The sequence below is a fragment of the Natator depressus genome, chromosome 2 (genome assembly GCF_965152275.1).
Source record: "Natator depressus isolate rNatDep1 chromosome 2, rNatDep2.hap1, whole genome shotgun sequence".
In the NCBI taxonomy this organism is placed as follows: Eukaryota; Metazoa; Chordata; order Testudines; family Cheloniidae; genus Natator; species Natator depressus.
The window spans coordinates 187,990,737-188,009,420 of record NC_134235.1 but is presented as its reverse complement, the minus strand read 5'-3'; the positions used below and the strand labels follow the sequence as shown (position 1 = coordinate 188,009,420).

Sequence of the window (18,684 nt, the reverse complement as noted above, 5' to 3'; positions counted from 1 at the left end):
CTGTGGCGGGGGAGAGACCCCCCCCTCCTTCCCAGCCCCGGCTTGGGGGCTTCTGCAGTGGGGGAGAGAGGGAGAGATGCCCCTCCTTCCCAGCCCCAGCTCGGGGGCTACCATGGTGGGGGAGAGAGGGCACATCCATCGCATTAGAAAGGTAAGACTACTGATATTAAAATATGAGTCATGTGCTTTTATTTGTAGAACAAAAAAGTTAATAATTAAGGTTTTTTTTTTTTTTTAATATAGCACTTTTATCCAAAGCGCTTTACAACAGTTAGCTATTAATACAAACAACATTTGGAAAGATCATGAAGTGGTCCGCCGAGATCATTAGCAATTTTCAAGTGGTCCGCAAAAAAAAGTCTTAGAACTACTGGTATAGAGCACCATGCAGCAAGTAGAAACATCTCCTCAACCCTAATTCCACCCATGGCTAAAGCCTAACAAACCGCTCATCAAAACGTCCATGTTCCCAGGCATGCACACTCGAACAACAGGAGATTAGACTGTTAGATTTTTCCCGCTCAGCCAAGGAACAAGAAGAGTTCCATTTTCTAGCAGGAGAATTTGTAACTTTTTACTAGGTCACAAGTAAACCTTTAGTAACACATCCTGACTACCTTTGTCTTATCAAACTTTAAGAAATAGCTTCTTTCCGAAGGACAATGGACATTACATTCTAAAATCTAAACAAAAAGATCAACACTTTTTAAAAAAATCAAAGCCTGTCAAAACCTAGGATCTTACCACAGAACTTTTGTCAAATACCAATAGTAAATATGTTCAGTTCTTAAAGGGGTTAGGATTCCATATAGCATGGCAGAGCTGTTCACATTAGCATTGAAAACTGCATTTTTAAATCCCTGTATTGAAAATTTACCCATTGTTTACTCAAATTCTGATACAGTAGTAAGTGTTCAAGCTAGGTGACTTACCAAATGCACAGGGTTCTCCAAATATATTGCTCCTGCCTGTCCACACTGTAAGGAGATGTGGCCCCTTTTTCTGTAAACCACATCTTTTACTAATACTCAGAAGTAACCATTGGCTGGCATAAGGAAACATTCTGCTCCCTTTGGATGGATTTTGTCAAGACAGCAATGGTTAAATATGGGAAGCAAAGGAAAATATACAAAAATACCTCTCCAGAAGCAATTTGATGGAGAGATTAAGCTGTACCCAGGAAACAATTACAACAGCAATGTAAAGGCAGGAAAGCAAATTCCATTACTTACACTTCCTTTAAACTCATTATAAAAAAATATATATATATATATCACACTTATAATCCTTCTTTATTTAACTCTGGCTCCCTTCTATATGGCCTTGTAGAGTTGGAAGTCTACTTGGGAATACAGGGAACTTGCCCCACCACCAATGGGTTATACATCAGTGCCTCATTAGATAGGCCATGCCTACACTAGGAACACTTTACTGATACACTGTACCAGAAAACCATGCGTGGTCGGGCGGCCACCCAGGAGTGATTCAAGTGCTGCGTACTTGATTATCAGAGCGGGGGGGAGGTGCTAATGTCAGGGTGTCCCCCTCCCGCTGTACCCCTTCTCCCCAGAGCAGGGGAGAGGGTACAGGGCTCAGGACTCTGAGCAGGAGAAAGCTGCTGCAACAAGTCTTCCAGGTAGTGAGTGAGTGCCTTAAAGAGACAGCACACAGAGTCTGTATCTTTGTGTCACACACACACAGTCTTTCACACTCACCTCACAACACATACTTGTATTATTATTGTTGTTACTTCTTGGTACTTCCTGCAATGAACATATATCCTCTGTAATTTTATTCTTTCAAAGTATGTTATTTTAGTTTATGACTGGTCTATGCAGTTCATAATTTTTATTTCTCTCTTGCACTTAAATTTAATTCTTTGAGTAGTCAGACATTTTAGAACTCCTGTCCTGGCTGGAGTAATTATCCCTATGGTAACATTTAAAAATATATACATTATATCAAAGTTTTTTTGTTTCTACTGGTGGCGCACATCCACAAATAGAATTTATTCCGCACTTGGATGGAAAAAATTAGAGGGAACATTGCTCCTGGTTGCAGCTATACCAGCAAAGCTGTGCTTTGTACAAGTATAGTAAAGCCACCCATACTAGGGGAACAAGCTATACTTGTAAAAGAGAAGTTTGGCCAACACAACGGTGCCTACACGAAGGACTTCTACCAATACAGCTACATTAGTCTGGGATCACATCTCATCAACGCCCTTGACTTACCTATATCAGCAGAAGTCTTTAGTGTAGACATATCCTAACTTTAGCTGTGCTGTGTTATTTGAGTCCTAATACACACACACAAAATGCCAAGATGAGAGAAGGAAGATTCTTACAAAACAGGAGATTTTCTCAGCGGATTCATGATCAAATGTAAATATAAGTAGAAGTACAGATTTTTTTTTTTTTTTAAATCAGAACAGAACTGCCTTAATATCTAACTATTCAAAAATGCCCACACCACACTAGGCTACACTTGGAGTTTCATGACATTCTTGAAGACTGGGAAGGACCTAACTTCAGATCTCCCTCACCCTGTTTCCTTCTTTGCTACAGTTCTAAATTCTAATGGTCTCTCTGGCATGATGGGAAGAAAGGGAGGGAATGGCAGGGCAGGCACGAAGCAAATTAATTCCCAGGCAGACACTGGGGTGGAGAGTCACTGTCAACCATCTTTAAACAAATTTCTTGTTCAGCAATTAACGAGCAACTCAGGAAGTCCTACCCTGGATTGTGGCACACTAGACAAAGCAAGGGAAGTGACATTTCGGACATAGGAAAGACAAAGAACTGAACTGGGTCACTGCTCCCACGATGCGTGTATAATGCTACTTGATCATACTAAAAATTCCAATGGATGTGGTCATCCTTTGGAAAAAGTTTAGTAATACTGTTATTGCAGTTACTTAACTTACAGTAACTGTTTCAAGTTGTGCTGTCCACATGGATTCCATTTCTGGTGAACATGTGCCGTATACATGCAAGGTCAGATTCTTTTGGCCAGCAACATCCATTGATGCTGCTTTGGTGCCCCAGATGGCCTCTCACAGCCTCAGGTGAGAGGCGGGCCCAAACATCCCTCAGGTCCTTTGCCAATACAGAATCCAGATGATATAGGGCTCTTTAGTAGTGGGGAAGGAGGGCAGGTTGTGGAATTCATGTGGACAACACATCTCGAAGAATTACAGTTACTATAAGGTAAGAAACCTATTTCTTCTTCAAATGATCATTTATATGTATTCTGCTTTTGATAACTATCAACCAGTCACTTCAATCAGGAGGTGGGTGCTTGAAGTCTTATTTAAATGATGATTGCAAGACAACCCTGCCAAACTGGGCGGTTGAGCTGAAGTCCAAAACTAGGAAGTAGTGCAGGGTGAGAATGTTGACTGGTCTTCTCTCAAGATTATATAAAAGAGCCCTAATTGAATCAAGGGTGTGCCAATTCCCCCTGGTTGGAGTGTGGCTTGGAAAAGAAGACTGGCAGGTAGACAGTCTGATTTAGATGAAAATTTGAGACAATCTTTGATAAAACTTAGGGTAAGGTCCTGGGGAGGGTGACCTAGACCAGTGCTCACTGTGGAAATAACATTCCTTCCTACCCTTCTCAGATGACTTGGGTGGAGGACTTCACTACTTTACATTTTCATCTATGATGACTGACATGTGGTGAGCGAGCCTGAGAGCTCACAGTTGAACCACAATTGATGGGAGCACTGACCAAGAAAGCCTGTTCAGGATCAGTAGGCCCTTTTTACTCCAGTTCTGAAGAAGTTCTCATTGAGTGCTCCAGGAAGAATAGTTCATGACAGGCCTCTCTTGCCTTCTGCATCTTCTTGGAGAAAGTGTGTCAGACAGCATCTGTCAAAGATATGCTCTTTTCCCAAGACAAAAAAGGCACCTTGAGTGCCTGTCATTAAATGGAATAGCCACATTGCAGGAGATGAAATGGGGACTTGTTTCAGCTGTAACGGATATATACTGGTTCTGGGGATGTTTTTAACTAATAAAAGTTTTTGGTATTTGGGGATTTTTTAAAATATAGCTAACACAGTAAACACTAGTATTACTATCTAATTGTGACAAAAGATTTCTGTGTGGCTCAAAAGCATGTCTCTTTCACCAACAGAAATTGGTCCAATAAAAGATATTACCTCATCCACCTTGTGTCTCTAATATCCTGGGCTACAACTACACTGCATACATGTTTAATTCATTTTTTATATTATATATATATAAAAATCTATCACACACACACACAAAATCAGAAAAGCTTCTCAACAGCTAAAATAAAAGAATGTTTATCCCAGTTAAACAGTTAAAATGAAGAATAAATATTGGGTTACTTCTTACTTACCATTGTAGGTTATCCTTGGCTTCGTCAAACACATCACAAGATGCAAATCCATTTCATCTGAAGATACAAACTTTGAACATACAGGGCACTTGAATCCTATTAAAAAAATAAATATATAAATATATAGAGCTACTGACCACAGGAACTATTCTGATGGAAAGCTATATATTTGTACTGGATCCAAAATTTTACACACCTTAAAAACCAAAGTGAACCAGTAGCTTTTATGGATTCAACAGAAATAAAATGTCTGACATTTATATAGTTCCCTGGATTCTGGAAAATCTCAAAGAACATGGGTGTTCAAACACACCACTATTTTTGGAAGGCACAGTTTTGCACTCAGTGAAACTGACCCTATTATATCAGTCTCACACTTCATGCATACTTTTTCATGGCAATGCTTTGCAGGTGCAAATCCTGCAGGCACAAAATAGTGTCTTCAAAGAAAGCCCTCAGGCCCTGTTTGAAAATCAGGCCCCAAAAGTATTTAATCTTTACCTATAATGTATTGGAGTCTCTTCACCTATTACAGACATACCACTGGAATGGAACATGACAGTTGTTTAATAACTCAGAGCAACTTTTAAAACAGTTCAAGACAGTATGTGGAGAATATCTTAACCAACTGAAATGGCTATGGGAATTAAAAGGTAGACAGAATGTAGTCACTAAAATTTGAATTTGGATAGGAGCTCCGAGTTAACACCTTCACTCTTACAAAGAATGTATGGAACCTTTAGTGACCACAAGCAATTAGGAACACTAGACTGCAGCTTCAAGACTACCACATCCCCTAATACCACACACTGGGGCACAGATTTAATATTAACTCAGAGGTGTCAGCTCATCTACTGAACCACTGATATTGCTTCCTGCAGCAGAGTTTTAATTTGACTTCTCTCATTGAAATACTAACCAGGTGTGACTCTGCTTAGCTTGTGAGATCACAGCCCAAGCTGATTTGAGGTAAGGGATAATAGACAGTCTGGATGCAATGCCATAATGGTGTACGACACTTTGCTTAATGCTGTAATATCTGTGATTACCAATGACAGTGGCCTTCTAACTAAAGAACAAGATTGGCTGGTCAAGTCTTGGAACCCACATCCCAAGGAAATTTCAAGTGGCAGACTGCTTTTGATCAATGGAATTGGTTTGCTCTGCAGTGGAGCATAAGCTGTCTCAAAGAAAAAATGCTCATCGTAAGGTCTAACAGCTTGTTAATGAGTATAACCACTAGACAACATACAACAAAAAATATGTGAACCTAAAACATTCAAAGCTAGCCTTCAGCAATCATCCTCGGCTAATAGCGTAAGAGGAATAGGAAGATGAAGATGAAGAAAAAATGAATGTGGAGAGCAATTATGGAGGTGGAGACAGTTAGTCTCCCATCTCCATGTCCAGCTGAACATGGGATGAAAAAAGAGACAACTGAGGAGAGAATATGTTAAGAGGTCTACATAATCATGAATGGTGTGGAGAAAGTGAATAAGGAAGTGTGATTTACCCCTTCACATAAACAAGAAACAGGAGTCAACCAATGAAATTAATAGGCAGCAGGTTTAAAACAAACAAAAGCAAGTACTTCTTCACACAATGCACAACCTGTGGTACTCATTAACAGGGGATGTTGCGAAACCCAGAAGTATAACTGAGTTCAAAAAAGAATTGGATAAATTCATGGAGAACAGGTCCATCAATGGCTATTATCCAACATGGTCAGGGATGCAACTCCATGCTCTAGGTGTCCCTAAACCTCTTACTGCCAGAAGCTGGGACTGGATGACGGGATGGATGCCTTGATAACTTGCCCTATTCTGTTCATTCTCTCTGAAGCATCTGGCATTGGCCAATGTCAGAAGAAAGGATACTGGGCTAGATGGATGATTGGGTCAGACCAATATGGCTATTCTTACGTTCTTATGAAGGACTGCTCCCAGGCTTTTTGCAACATTATCCCTCAGTGGTACTACTAGTTTTATCTCTAGAACTAAATCATTCATAATGCAGAGAAGTCAGTCAAGGATATCAAATGACTTGATGCCACACTTTTAAGCTAATGATTCCTACAAGCTTTGATCTGTTAAACATAATACAGATGTGGAGTCAACTTTTCAAACATCATTATTTACTTCCAATATTGTGCAATGAATTTCTTCCTGCTGTTAAACTTCTCTTTATACAAAAAACTATTAATTTTTGGTGCAAGATACAAGGAGGCAGAGATTAAAATTGAAGACAAATAAGTGACTGTTGATGGGTGTGATGAGTTCAGAACACCAAAGACTGAACAGCTTTAAGAAAGTGATCATGTGAAGTCTCTTCAGTCTTATGATTTCACACAAGAGGAAGTGTTCTCTACCAAGTGATATTTATAAATATGTACTGAGCACATCTTTTCAGCCACTAACCAACGTGAAATGGTCTGTTTTCCACGGCAGTGGCTCTCAACTTTTCTAGACTACTGTACCCGTTTCAGGAGTCTGATTTGTCTTTCCTATCCCCAGGTTTCACCGCTTGCTTACAAACTTCTTGCTTACAAAATCAGACGTAAGACTACAAAAGTATCCCAGCATGCTATTACTGAAAATTGCTTACTTTCTCATTACCATATAATTATAAATCAACTGGAATATAAATATTGTATTTACATTTCAGCATATAGTATATAGAGCAGTATAAACAAGTTGTTGTCTATAGTACAAACTAAAGTTGCATGACTTTGGTAGTATTTTTTATGTAGCCTGTTATAAAACTAGGCAAATATCTAGATGAGTTGATATACCCCTGGGGGTATGCAGAGGTCTTCCAGGAGTACATGTACCCCTGGTTGAAAACCACTATTCTACAGGACAAGTCAGTGTTTTTCCAGAATTTCTTTGTTTTTGTCATGACAGTCAAATTCTCCTAATCTCAACCGATAACTTAAACACCTATTGCTATTATCTCATCAACCACGTTACCTCTAACTTTTCTCCCTCTTGATCACATTTTGCTAATAATCTCAACTCTCCAAACCATATCAAATTTCCTATTCATCCTTGCCTTCACATCTGAAATCTATTTGAAATCACGTCCTCAATTAAAAAGTCATCTCCATCAAAACAATACTCCCCTTTGTCTTGGGGTATCATCGTCTAAAACAACTACTTACATTATCAAATATTTTCATTTTCTGAGCCCATTCCCACATCCATTAGTCAAATTCCCTCTCCACAATGATTTTTCATCCTGTCTCATGTTAGGGTTGGGCATTTGACTGGACAACTGGTCAACTGACCAATCAAATATTGTCACAAATGGTCAAATATTTTAAAGCACTCATTCGTTAGACCAGTAACAGTAACACTGAAGATTAAGACTTTATGGTCAGCTTAGCCTTAAAAAGAAATGCCTACTTACAAAAGTTACTTGAGTGATTTAGAATAACTCAAAAATGTGAAACAGTTGAATCAAGTTCTAAAAATGAACTTTTGACTTTTCTACCAATGTTAGGATAGCAGTTCCATGTGAACGGTATTCAAGGCTGAATAGTTAGAACAGAAAATATAAATTAAACAGAAATAAGCCAATCACATAGCAACCACAAAAGAAAAAAATTATCTTAAATGCACTTTTCGGAAAACACCACTTTATTGCAGACACTACTTCTTCTTGGAGACACCGACGGTTCTGCCGCAGCGCCCAGTCGTCTTGGTGTGCTGGCCCCACACGCGCAGCCCCCAGAAGTGGCGCAGGCCCCAATGTGCCCGGATTTTCTTTAGCTGCCCCAGGTCCTCGCGCAGTCCCCAGAAGTGGCGCAAGCCCTGATGTGCCTGGATTTTCTTTAGCTGCTCCAGGTCCTCACGCAGTTTGTTGTCCAGCCCGTTGGCCAGAACCTGGCTGTATTTGCCATCTTTGGCGTCCTTCTGCCTGTAGAGGAACCAGTCGGGGATCTTCTACTGACGGGGGTTCCGCATGATAGTGATGACACGCTCCACCTCATCCTCTGTCAGCTCCCCAGCCCTCTTGGTCAGGTCCATGTCCACTTTCCTCAGCACCACGAGGACCCACACCCTTGATGGCGGTGATGGCGAAGGTGATTTTCCGTTGCCCATCTATGTTGGTGTTGAGCACTCGCAGAATGTGCTGGAATTTCTCAGGGATCACAGGAGACATGGTGACTCCTCCGCACTCCAGTCTCGCCCAGTCCAGCAGGCCAACTCTTCAAGCAGCTTAATGACTGTGCATATTTTCTTTGTGTTGGGGGAGGAAGACTGTAAACCCTTCTCTCCCTCCCCCATTCCCTTCTCAGTTAATTTATTATGTATGTTTGTGTAGTCAATTTAGATTGTAAACTCTTCAGGGCAGGGACCATGTCTAAATTTGTTTGATGTGCTTTGTAAACTGCCCGAGCATTGATGGCATGGTATACAAATAAAGACAAACATATGTTTGTTCTAGAAGGACTCCATTCAATCAAGATGCTCATCTTACAATTAATGTACCTTTTACCCCAGAGGTGGCATTAGCATGTAGTAAAATGAGTGAGCAAGACACTGAATAGGCTTGCTAACAGTAGACAGCAAAATGATGCAATCAGAAAGGTAGGCCACAGCTTACATCAGGGCATTCTTGCTGCAATCTTTGATATTTAACCAGGGCAGTAAACTGACATTAATTGACCAGCTTGCCAAGCCTACCTCATGTACTCCTGGGTGAAATTCTGCGCCACAATGTGCGTGCAGAATTCATGTCCCCCGCAGATGTCTTTGCTTCCCCCAAAGAAAAATGACTGACAGGGAAGCAAAGGGAAGCTGCAAGAGCAGTCACGCACTCCTCCCTAGCAGCACAAGTACAGTAACTCCTCATTTAACATTGCACTTATGTTCTTGAAAAATGCAACTTTAAGCAAAACGATGTTAAGCGAATCCAATTTCCTCATAAGAATTAAGGTAAACTGGAGTGGGGTGGGGCGGGTTAGGTTCCAGGGAAATTTTTTTAGCCGGACAAAAGACATTATATACATATTGTGACAAAGTTCCTCCTCTACCTTGCTGGGTCTTGCGCTTAGTGGCGGATTTGCTCACCTCAGAGATTCACGGCAGCCCTCAGTTTGGCCGTTTTCATGAACCCACAGTCCAGGTCAACTTCTCCTGTGTCTGACCAGGAGTTGGGAGGTTTGGGGGGAACCTGGGCCCAGGCCTGCCCTCTACTCCGGGATCCAGCCCAGGGCCCTGTGGAATGCAGCTGCCTAGAGTGCCCCCTGGAACAGCTGTGCGACAGCAACAACTCCCTGGGCTACTTCCCCATGGCCTCCTCCCAACACCTTCTTTACCCTCACCATAGGACCTTCCTCCTGGTGTCTGATAATGCTTGTACTCCTCAGTCCTCCAACAGTATGCGTTCTCACTCTCAGCTCCTAGCCCCTCTTGCTCCCAGATCCTCACACGTGCACCACAAACTGAAGTGAGCTTCTTTTTAAACCCAGGTGCCCTGATTAGCCTGCCTTAATTGATTCTAGCAGCTTCTTGATTGGCTGCAGCTGCTCTAATCAGCCTGTCTTAATTGTCTCCAGAAGGTTCCTCATTGTTCTGGAACGTTCCCTGTTACCTTTTCCCTGGGTAAGGTACCTACTTAACTTGGAGCTAATATATCTGCCTTCTATTACTCTCCTGTAGCCATCTGGCCCGGCCCTGTCACAATACACAGTATAAGCTTCAAACAATTCTAACCAGAGGATTATCTGGGGACCTGCTCATGAGCTCCCTGAGCTTCTCCTAAAGCAACCATGTTGATATTAAGGTGGGATATTTCCCAGGGAATGTCTTCCTGTTAAATGATGAACTAGCACTCGGCCGAGCCCTAAAGGGTTAACTTGTTGTTGTTAATGTAGCCTCATGCTCTACAAGGCAGCACCGAGGAGGCCACCTCTACAAGGCAGCACTGAGGGAGGCAGGAGGGAGGAGACACAACACATGCAGGACAGTGGCTGCAAACATTTCCCTGAGGAAACTGAACGTGATGATGAACCCACGCTATCCCTTTGGAGCACACCACTCCCTCTTCCGGATGGCGTATGCATGGCTGCACAGGTGCTGACTTTCCAGAGTGCCAGGGGGAGTTCAAACCCCAGCTCTGCCCCAGGCCTAAAACACAGGGAGGGAGGAGGGAAGCTGCATGCCTCCCCTCCACAGCAATCAGCTGTTTTGTGGCATTCAGGAGGCTCTGGGAGAAAGGGAGGAAGCTGTGCACCATGTCCTTGCTCCTCCCCTATCCTAACCAGAGCCTCCTGAACACCCACGATACAGCTAATTGCTGTGGGCGGGAGGCGTGGGGTGGGAGGGGGGAGTTGCTGATCCGTAGGGCAGCCGGGGGGAGGGAGGCACTGGGAGGTGTGTGGAGGGGAGCTGATAGTGGGGCTGCTGGCCCACCTTGGTCCCAAGCCCCCAACACCAAACATCATCATAAGCAAACATTGCACAACTTTAAATGAGTATGTTCTCTAATAGATCAGGGACATAACAAAACAACGTTAACTGGGATGACATTAAGTGATGAGTTACTGTACATCGTTTCGGGCACCCAGAGCAGCCAGTGGAGAGGTAAATCATCACGGGGCCAGGGACTCCCTAGCCAGTGGCTCCTACCCTGCGCCAGGATCAGCTGTTAGTCCCGGCTGGGCTGGAGGCAGGAAAGAACAGGACTGCCTCTTCCTCTACAAGGAGCAGACGGAGCTGGGTCAGACGTACACCAAGAAACCTTCCCTGTCTGCAGGAAGCTCAGCATGCTCCCCTGTTTCCTGCCCCCATTGCTGTATGGGAAGCTGCTCCCCTATCTGCCCCATGCATTTGGACCCCCCCCCCCATACCCAGACCCCCCACACACACCAAGCCTGATCCTGTACATCCAAAAAAAACCCAGCCCTCCATACCTAAACCCCACCCCACTAAACCTTAATCTCTGCATCTGGAGCTCCCACATACCCAGGCCCCCTGCCTCCTGACACCCATCACTCCCCCTGCTCCTGGACCACCCCGATGAGCCCTCCACACCGCACTGAGCCCCAACTAGCTACATCCAGACTTCCCACCCCACCAAGCCCCACTCCCCCAGCACCCAGACCCCCTCGTTGAGCCCCAATCACCTTCACCAGAAACCCCCTAGAGAGTCCCATTGCCCCTGCACCTGGAAACCACACCTCCCCCCCCCACAATGCCTGTGTATCCAAATACCCCCCACTGAGCTGCCCACACCAAGACTGTCCCACACAGAACCCTCTCACCCCCACACCAGGATCCTGCCTGGTTGAGCCTGCCTGCCCCACACCTGGTGCTCCTGGAGTGGAGGGGCCGGGCCCCAGGGTGTTTCTGGGGCAGGCCCAGACCCTGCATTGTGTCAGGGTTGGATGCAGCTTCACTACCGAGTCCATGTCCCGGGGGAGAAGGCTGCAGGCTGATCTCCCACCTCTGTGCAGCCAGCGGCCTGTGCTCCCCACTGCCATGCTGAAACTGCCACATTTATTTATTGACAAATAAAACTTGCAGAATTTTAAAATATTACGTGCAGAATTTTTAATTTTTTGGCGCAGAATTCCCTCAGGAGTACTCACATTCAAAACAGTTGCCATCAGCCCTCTCATAAAAAGTCACTTCACCCATCTTTCTACAGCAAGATTCCAAAAGCAATCCTTAATCTGATCTCTTCTCCCTCTGGGGCCTCTCATTACAAGTGTTAACCTTTAACAACACTGTACTTGTAGATTTGGGTATTATCCACCTATATCTTCATTAGTTCAGAAAGAAAGAAGGCTCAGAATTAACACCTCAAATGCCCTATAAACATTACGCCAAATGTTTCTATGGCAAAGCCATAATAATCTATACCACTGGAGTTCATCTGACAGATCCAAAAGCATGCATGAGAAACAATTTAACAAGTTACTACTTTAAGTTGCTTTCAGCCCAGTTTTGACAGATACAAATAATTAAGGGTGAGACATATAGGAGCAGACAATCTTATTTGACCAACGGTGGTAGAGGACTTAGAAAGGAACTGCAGACTATATATGAAAGAGAGGTGGGAGTATAATGAAGAAATAATGCCTGAGATCTAAATTTTAAAATTCAACTGTTTGACTACCAACCCAATAATAGTTGCAGAGTTGAAATAAAGCCTATGGTGCTCATCACTATCTGCTGCAGCAGAAAATGGGTAGCAAGGAGGGAATGAAAAGATTTGACTCAATATCACAATCCATCTCCTCTTCATTGTCACCAGAGAGAGAGAGAGAGAGGGTGAAGCAGCTGACAGAAGCTACAGCAGCAGAGATTTTTAAGGGAGCGGTCTTTCTCCAATCTAGCTATTGCTTCCTGCCACTGCAAAAGACTTAACCTAGTCTTGAAGAAATTTAGAGCCTCATTTTCAATCAGCTGCCTTTAAATATAATATATATATTTTACACACACACCCCCCTACACACACACACACAAAGGGCTGTTGATTAATCGCAGTTAACTCACATGTTTAACTAAAATTATTAATCACAATAAAAAAATTAATCGCGATTCATCACAGTTTTAATTGCACTGTTAAACAATAGATTCCCAATTGAAATTTTGGATGTTTTTCTACATTTTCAAATATATTTATTTCAATTACAACACAGAATACAAAGTGTACAGTGCTCACTTTATATTATTACAATTTGCTCTGTAAAAATGATAAACAAAAGAAAGTATTTCAGTTCACCTCATCTAAGTACTGTAATGCAATCTCTATCACGAAAGTGCAACTTACAAATGTAGTTTTTTTGTTACATAACTGCACTCAAAAACAAAACAATGTAAAACTTTAGAGCCTACAAGTCCTACTTCTTGTTCAGCCAATCGCTAAGACAAACAAGTTTATTTACATTTACAGGAGATAATGCTGCCCATCTCTTATTCACAATGTCACCAGAAAGTGAGAACAAGCATTTGCATGGGACTTTTGTAGCTGACATTGCAAGGTATTTATGTGCCAGATATGCGAAATATTCGTATGTTCCTTCATGCTTCGGCCACCATTCCAGAGGACATGCTTCCGTGCTGATGATGCTTGTTAAAAAAATAATGTATTAAATTTGTGACTGAACTCCGTGGGGGAGAATTGTATGTCTCCGACTCTGTTTTACCTGCATTCTGCCATATATTTCCATGTTATAGTAGTCTCGGATGATGACTCAGCACATGTTCAATTTAAGAACACTTTTGCTGCAGCTTTGACAAAACGCAAAGAAGGTACCAATGTGAGATTTCTAAAGATAGCTACAGCACTCGACCCAAGGTTTAAGAATCTGAAGTGCCTTCCAAAATCTGAGAGGGATGAGGTGTGGCGCATGCTTTCACATGTCTTAAAAGAGCAACACTCCAATGCGGAAACTACAGAACCCAAACCACTAAAAAAGAAAATCAACCTTCTGCTGGTGGCATCTAACTCTCATGATAAAAATGAACACGCATCGGTCCACAACTCTCTGGACTGTTATCGAGCAGAACTCATCATCAGCATGGACACATGTCGTCTGGAATGGTGGTTGAAGCATGAAGGGACATATACATTGTTAGCACATCTGGCACGTAAATATCTTGTGACGCCAGCTACAACAGTGCCATGCGAATGCCTGTTCTCACTTTCAGGTGACACTGTGAAGAAGAAGCAGGCAGCATTATCTCCTGCAAATGTAAACAAACTTCTGTGTCTGAGCGACTGGCTGAACAAGAAATAGGACTGAGTGGACTTGAAGGCTCTAAAGTTTTACATTGTTTTGTTTTTGAGTGCAGTTATTTTTTTGTACATAATTGTACATTTGTAAGTTTAACTTTCATGATAAAGAGACTGCACTACAGTACTTGTATTAGGTGAATTGAAAAATACTATTTCTTTTGTTTTTTTACAGGGGAAATATTTGTAATCAAAAATATAAAGTGAGCACTGTACACTGAATTGTTTTGTAATTGAAATAAATATATTTGAAAATTTAAAAAGCATCTAAAAATATTTAAATGGTATTCTATTATTAACAGTGCAAAAAAAAAATCACACAATCCTTTTCATCACTTGACAGCCCTAATATATATTTAAAGGGGAAAAGACTACAGTAGAACTTCAGAATTATGAACACCAGAGTTACAAACTAGCCAGTCAAACACACCCCTCATTTGGAACCAGAAGTACACAATCAGTCAGGAGCAGAGACCAAAAAAAATACAGTACAGTACTGTGTTAAATGTAAACTACTAAAAAATTATAAAGGGAAAGTTTTAAAAAATTGACAAGGTAAAGAAACTGCTTCTGTGCTTGTTTCATTTAAATTAAGATGGTTAAAAGTAGCATTTTTCTTCTGCATAGTAAAGTTTCAAAGCGATATTATGTCAATGTTCAGTTGTAAACTTTTGAAAAAACCACCATAACATTTTGTTCAGTTGCCAACATTTCAGAGTTATGAACAACCTCCATTACGGAGGTGTTCAAAACTGAGGTTCTACCTCAATTGTTTTATCAACAACTAGAGTTTGAATAGTACTGAATGTACTAAACAAAAAAGGTGAGTTGGGGGGGAGGGAAGGTAGAAGAACTTCTCAGAAAGCAATCCTTCAGTGATTCGCAATATATAAATAACTCAGAGAACAAAGGATCCGCTGTGCTATTGCAAGGAAGACCCAAGGAAAGCATTTATGGCCTTTTGCTTTTATCACCAGCTCAAGGAAACATTCCAATAACCAATTCCATAAGAGACTTTCAGGTGCCTAAAGTCATTGTCAATGAAGCAATCAAAGGAAGGTTCAAATTGGCCTGCTCTCTAGTAGAGTAGTAAGTCCTTTGTGTTTAGTAGATAAACTGTTGTCAAGAATGTAAATGCAGACACATCAGAGCAACAAAGAGGCCAAAATCAGTTAATATGATATCAAATTCATTAAGAGTACATACAGCTGCTCTTCGGTAACCACAAAAGAATCTGTTAAAATTAAGATGGTTACAGAAAGGTGTGTGATTGATTTTAAATAAAGCTTAAAAAAAAAATAGTAACTAGATATCCCTAAGCAAATAAGAAAAAAAAAGCCAGAGCCATTACATATATTTATGTAGCCACATAACCCCTCACCATACTATCTGAGAACCTCACAAACTTTAATGTATTTATCCTCACAACATCCCTGTGAGGTGGGAAAGTATCACCTCCATGTTAGGCAGCTTGCCAAGATCACGCACAGGAACTCCATGGGAGTCAGGTATTGAAGCCAGGACACTGCAGTACCAGTCCAAAGATGCCCCTTCCTCCTAATACAGTAAATAGACCACTGAGAGACACAAGGTAAACCTGGAGATCCTCCTTCCATTTCAGAAATTAATCCAGCACATCAGAAAATGGTACCAAATGTATATCTTGTTCTTATTGCCTAACAGAAACAGATGTTATACTCCTGGGGAAATTCTGCACCACTGCACATGTGCAGAATTTATGTCCCCGCAGATTTCTTTGCTTCCCCACAGAAAAATGACTTTCTGATAGGGAGGCAAAGGGAAGCCACAAGAGTGGTCCTGCGGCCCTCCACAGTAGTATATTTCAGGTGCTGAGGGCAGCCAGCAGAGAGGTAAATCACTGTGGGGCAGGAGCTGGGAAAGAAATGGCTGGTGGCTCCTCCCTGGCAAGGGCATCAGCTGCTAGTCCCAACTTGGCCAGGGAGGACAGGACTTCCTCTTCCCCTGCATGGCATCCGGGGCCAGGTCAGACCCACCCCCAGATTTCTTCCCAAGCTGCAGGAAGCTCTACAAACTCCCCCCATCCCTCCACCACTCGCTTTCTGCGCCTATCGCTTCTCAGCTACAGGGGGAGGGATCCCCCATCCACCCAACCCCGGCGCATCCAGACCTCCTCATACCTCACCGAGCCTCACCCCCCCACACACACTCAGAACCCCCCCAATAAGCCCCACTCCCCCTGCACCTGGACCACCCTGGCGAGCCACCCGCACCCAGATCCACCCCACTGAGCCCCAACTGCTGCACCTGGTTCTCCACCCCACTGAGTCCCACTCCCCCAACCATCTGGAACCCCCACTGATACCCACACCCAGAGCCCTCTGCCAAGCTGTATTCCCCCACACACACACCCAGATCCCCTCCTGCTGAGCCCCAACCACCTTCAACTGGACCCCTCTGCAGAGTCTCATTACCGTTGTACCCAGAACCCCCCAACAAGCCCCTGTGCAGCCAGATCCCTCCCAACACAAGACCCTCTCAACCGACACCTGGATCCCCCACACACACTGAATCCCTCCACACTTGAATCCTGTCTTGCTGAGCCTGCCTGCCCACACCTGGTGCACCTGGCATGCAGGGGCAGGGCCCTGGGTTTTTTCTAGGGCAGGTACGGTCCTTGCGCTGTGTCAGGGTTGGGTGAAGCCTCACCAATAAGTCCGTGTCTCGAGGGAGGGACCTGTACAGTGATCTCCCACGTCTGTGCAGCTAGTGGCATGTGCTCCCCAATGCCATGCTGGAGCCTACACATTTATTTGACAAATAAAATTTGCAGAATTTGGGGGGAGGAGGGGCACAGAATTTTTTATTTTTTTTTGGTGCAGAATGCCCTGAGGAGTAATTTTAAACTGCCACAAACACAAGCCTCAAAAAGAAAAACAGCAAAGAGTCCTCGCGCAAATATTCATGCCCTTATGATCTGATTTTGAAAGTTTAGCATTCTAGTGAAAGTAATTATTATGTAAAACAAAACATGAGCTTGGAAAGAGTACAAGGGCAAAGACACAGAACAACAAAGCAGCCAGACCAGAGTAAAAACAGTACAAACGCTTTTAAAACACTAATAAATCAAAACACAGCTATTTATGCATATTAAGACTTCAATAAATAAATAAAAAAGATCCATCTATGAAAAGTCAATCTTTGTTTTCTTGGATACACAGCTTTTCCCCAGTCTCTCTTACGACTATTCACACATTCAGGAAATGAAACCATTGCACAGCTCTGCAGGCAGGTTTTGACAGTTGTTACATCTCAAACACTTCTTGAAATTTTGACCTATCATCCCTTCACTGCTGCTGAGTTGCTGTGTAGGTACTCCTCACCACTCTGCCATCTTCAGCCTTCCAGCAACATCCTTCTAGGTCTGCCTTACTTTCCTGCCAATTTATACAGCTTCACTGTGCACCATTCAAATTGCTTCAGTGTAAGAGGGTTGGTTTTTTTGTTTTTGTTTGGGGGGGGTGTGGGGAGAGGGAGGAAGTGAAGATCCACCATCCAGATGCCTTTAAATGGAAACTTTACAAAAAATCTTGGACCCTATATATTTTGCAAGAACATTTAACATTTTCTCTGGAATACCTTGTGACACTATGATGATGTCATAATTATGAAGCAATTTGTACAAAATGAGTGATGTAAGGTGTCATTGGAAAAGTTATGATTTGCTGAATATGATTATCCTATTTGTATGCATGTGTCATTTTTGTACCTGAAATTATGGACTATGGTCTGTATTTCAAATGGGCTTACTCTGGAAAACACCCACAGCTAGCTTTTCATGTGCAACAGTGATGAAGCTAGACAGCCCTAATGGCTCATTAGCCAAGACACTGGGCTATGAAAAGGGCTTAGCCTTCCTGTAAACATTTCAACCAGCCTGTAAATAATGGCTGCTATGATTCAGCAAGGGCATGTAACTAGGCCACATGATACGGAACTCCATTTTGGGTACCTGTATTTTTCCACAAACTGGGTGGGAACTGAGTTTGGAACAAAGGGTTCCGCCATATGTTAAGGTTATATAAGGTGGGGTGTGACATCAAATGGCCTCACTCCCCACACACAAGGACACTCCTTGAAACACCTGAGAAACAAAGACTGAACCCCCGGGAGAAGTGCTAGTCCCAGGCTAAAAGGATTTCTAGCATAAAATAGTTGTAAAATGTTTGGTTAGTATTGTTAACACTGGCCAAAAGCCCATGAACAAACCCAGAAGGGCCACACAGAGGACACTGTGGCTCAACCTGATCAGAATACACTTATAACAGAGCAAGTCTCTGGCAGAACACCACAGAACTCAGGCCAGTTTGAAAGTATATGGAAAAAAATCCTCAATTATTTCAAAACAAACATACTTCCTCCTACCATAAAGATTTTATATCCCTTGGATATTACTACACAGATACATTAACTTTGCTCACAATGTAAAAGGTTGTTGAAAACAAAAGCAAAGCATTACATACTTATATAGTTTTACAATAAAATAAAAAGTTTGAAAAAAAAAAACCCAGCTGTAGAAAGACCATA

The 18,684-nt window shown here is 42.6% G+C and overlaps 1 protein-coding gene and 1 pseudogene across 1 annotated transcript in view; both read right to left on the bottom strand.

Moving 5' to 3' along the window:
- The window catches only part of ZNRF2 (zinc and ring finger 2), an 85,154-nt gene that overhangs the window by 23,960 nt on the left and 42,510 nt on the right, over positions 1-18,684 (bottom strand). The window contains exon 2 of the mRNA XM_074945593.1: positions 4,369-4,464. Coding sequence (XP_074801694.1) covers positions 4,369-4,464 — 96 coding nt within the window. The remainder of the gene's footprint in view (positions 1-4,368; positions 4,465-18,684) is intronic.
- Positions 8,019-8,532, bottom strand: LOC141981661 (small ribosomal subunit protein uS13-like; annotated as a pseudogene).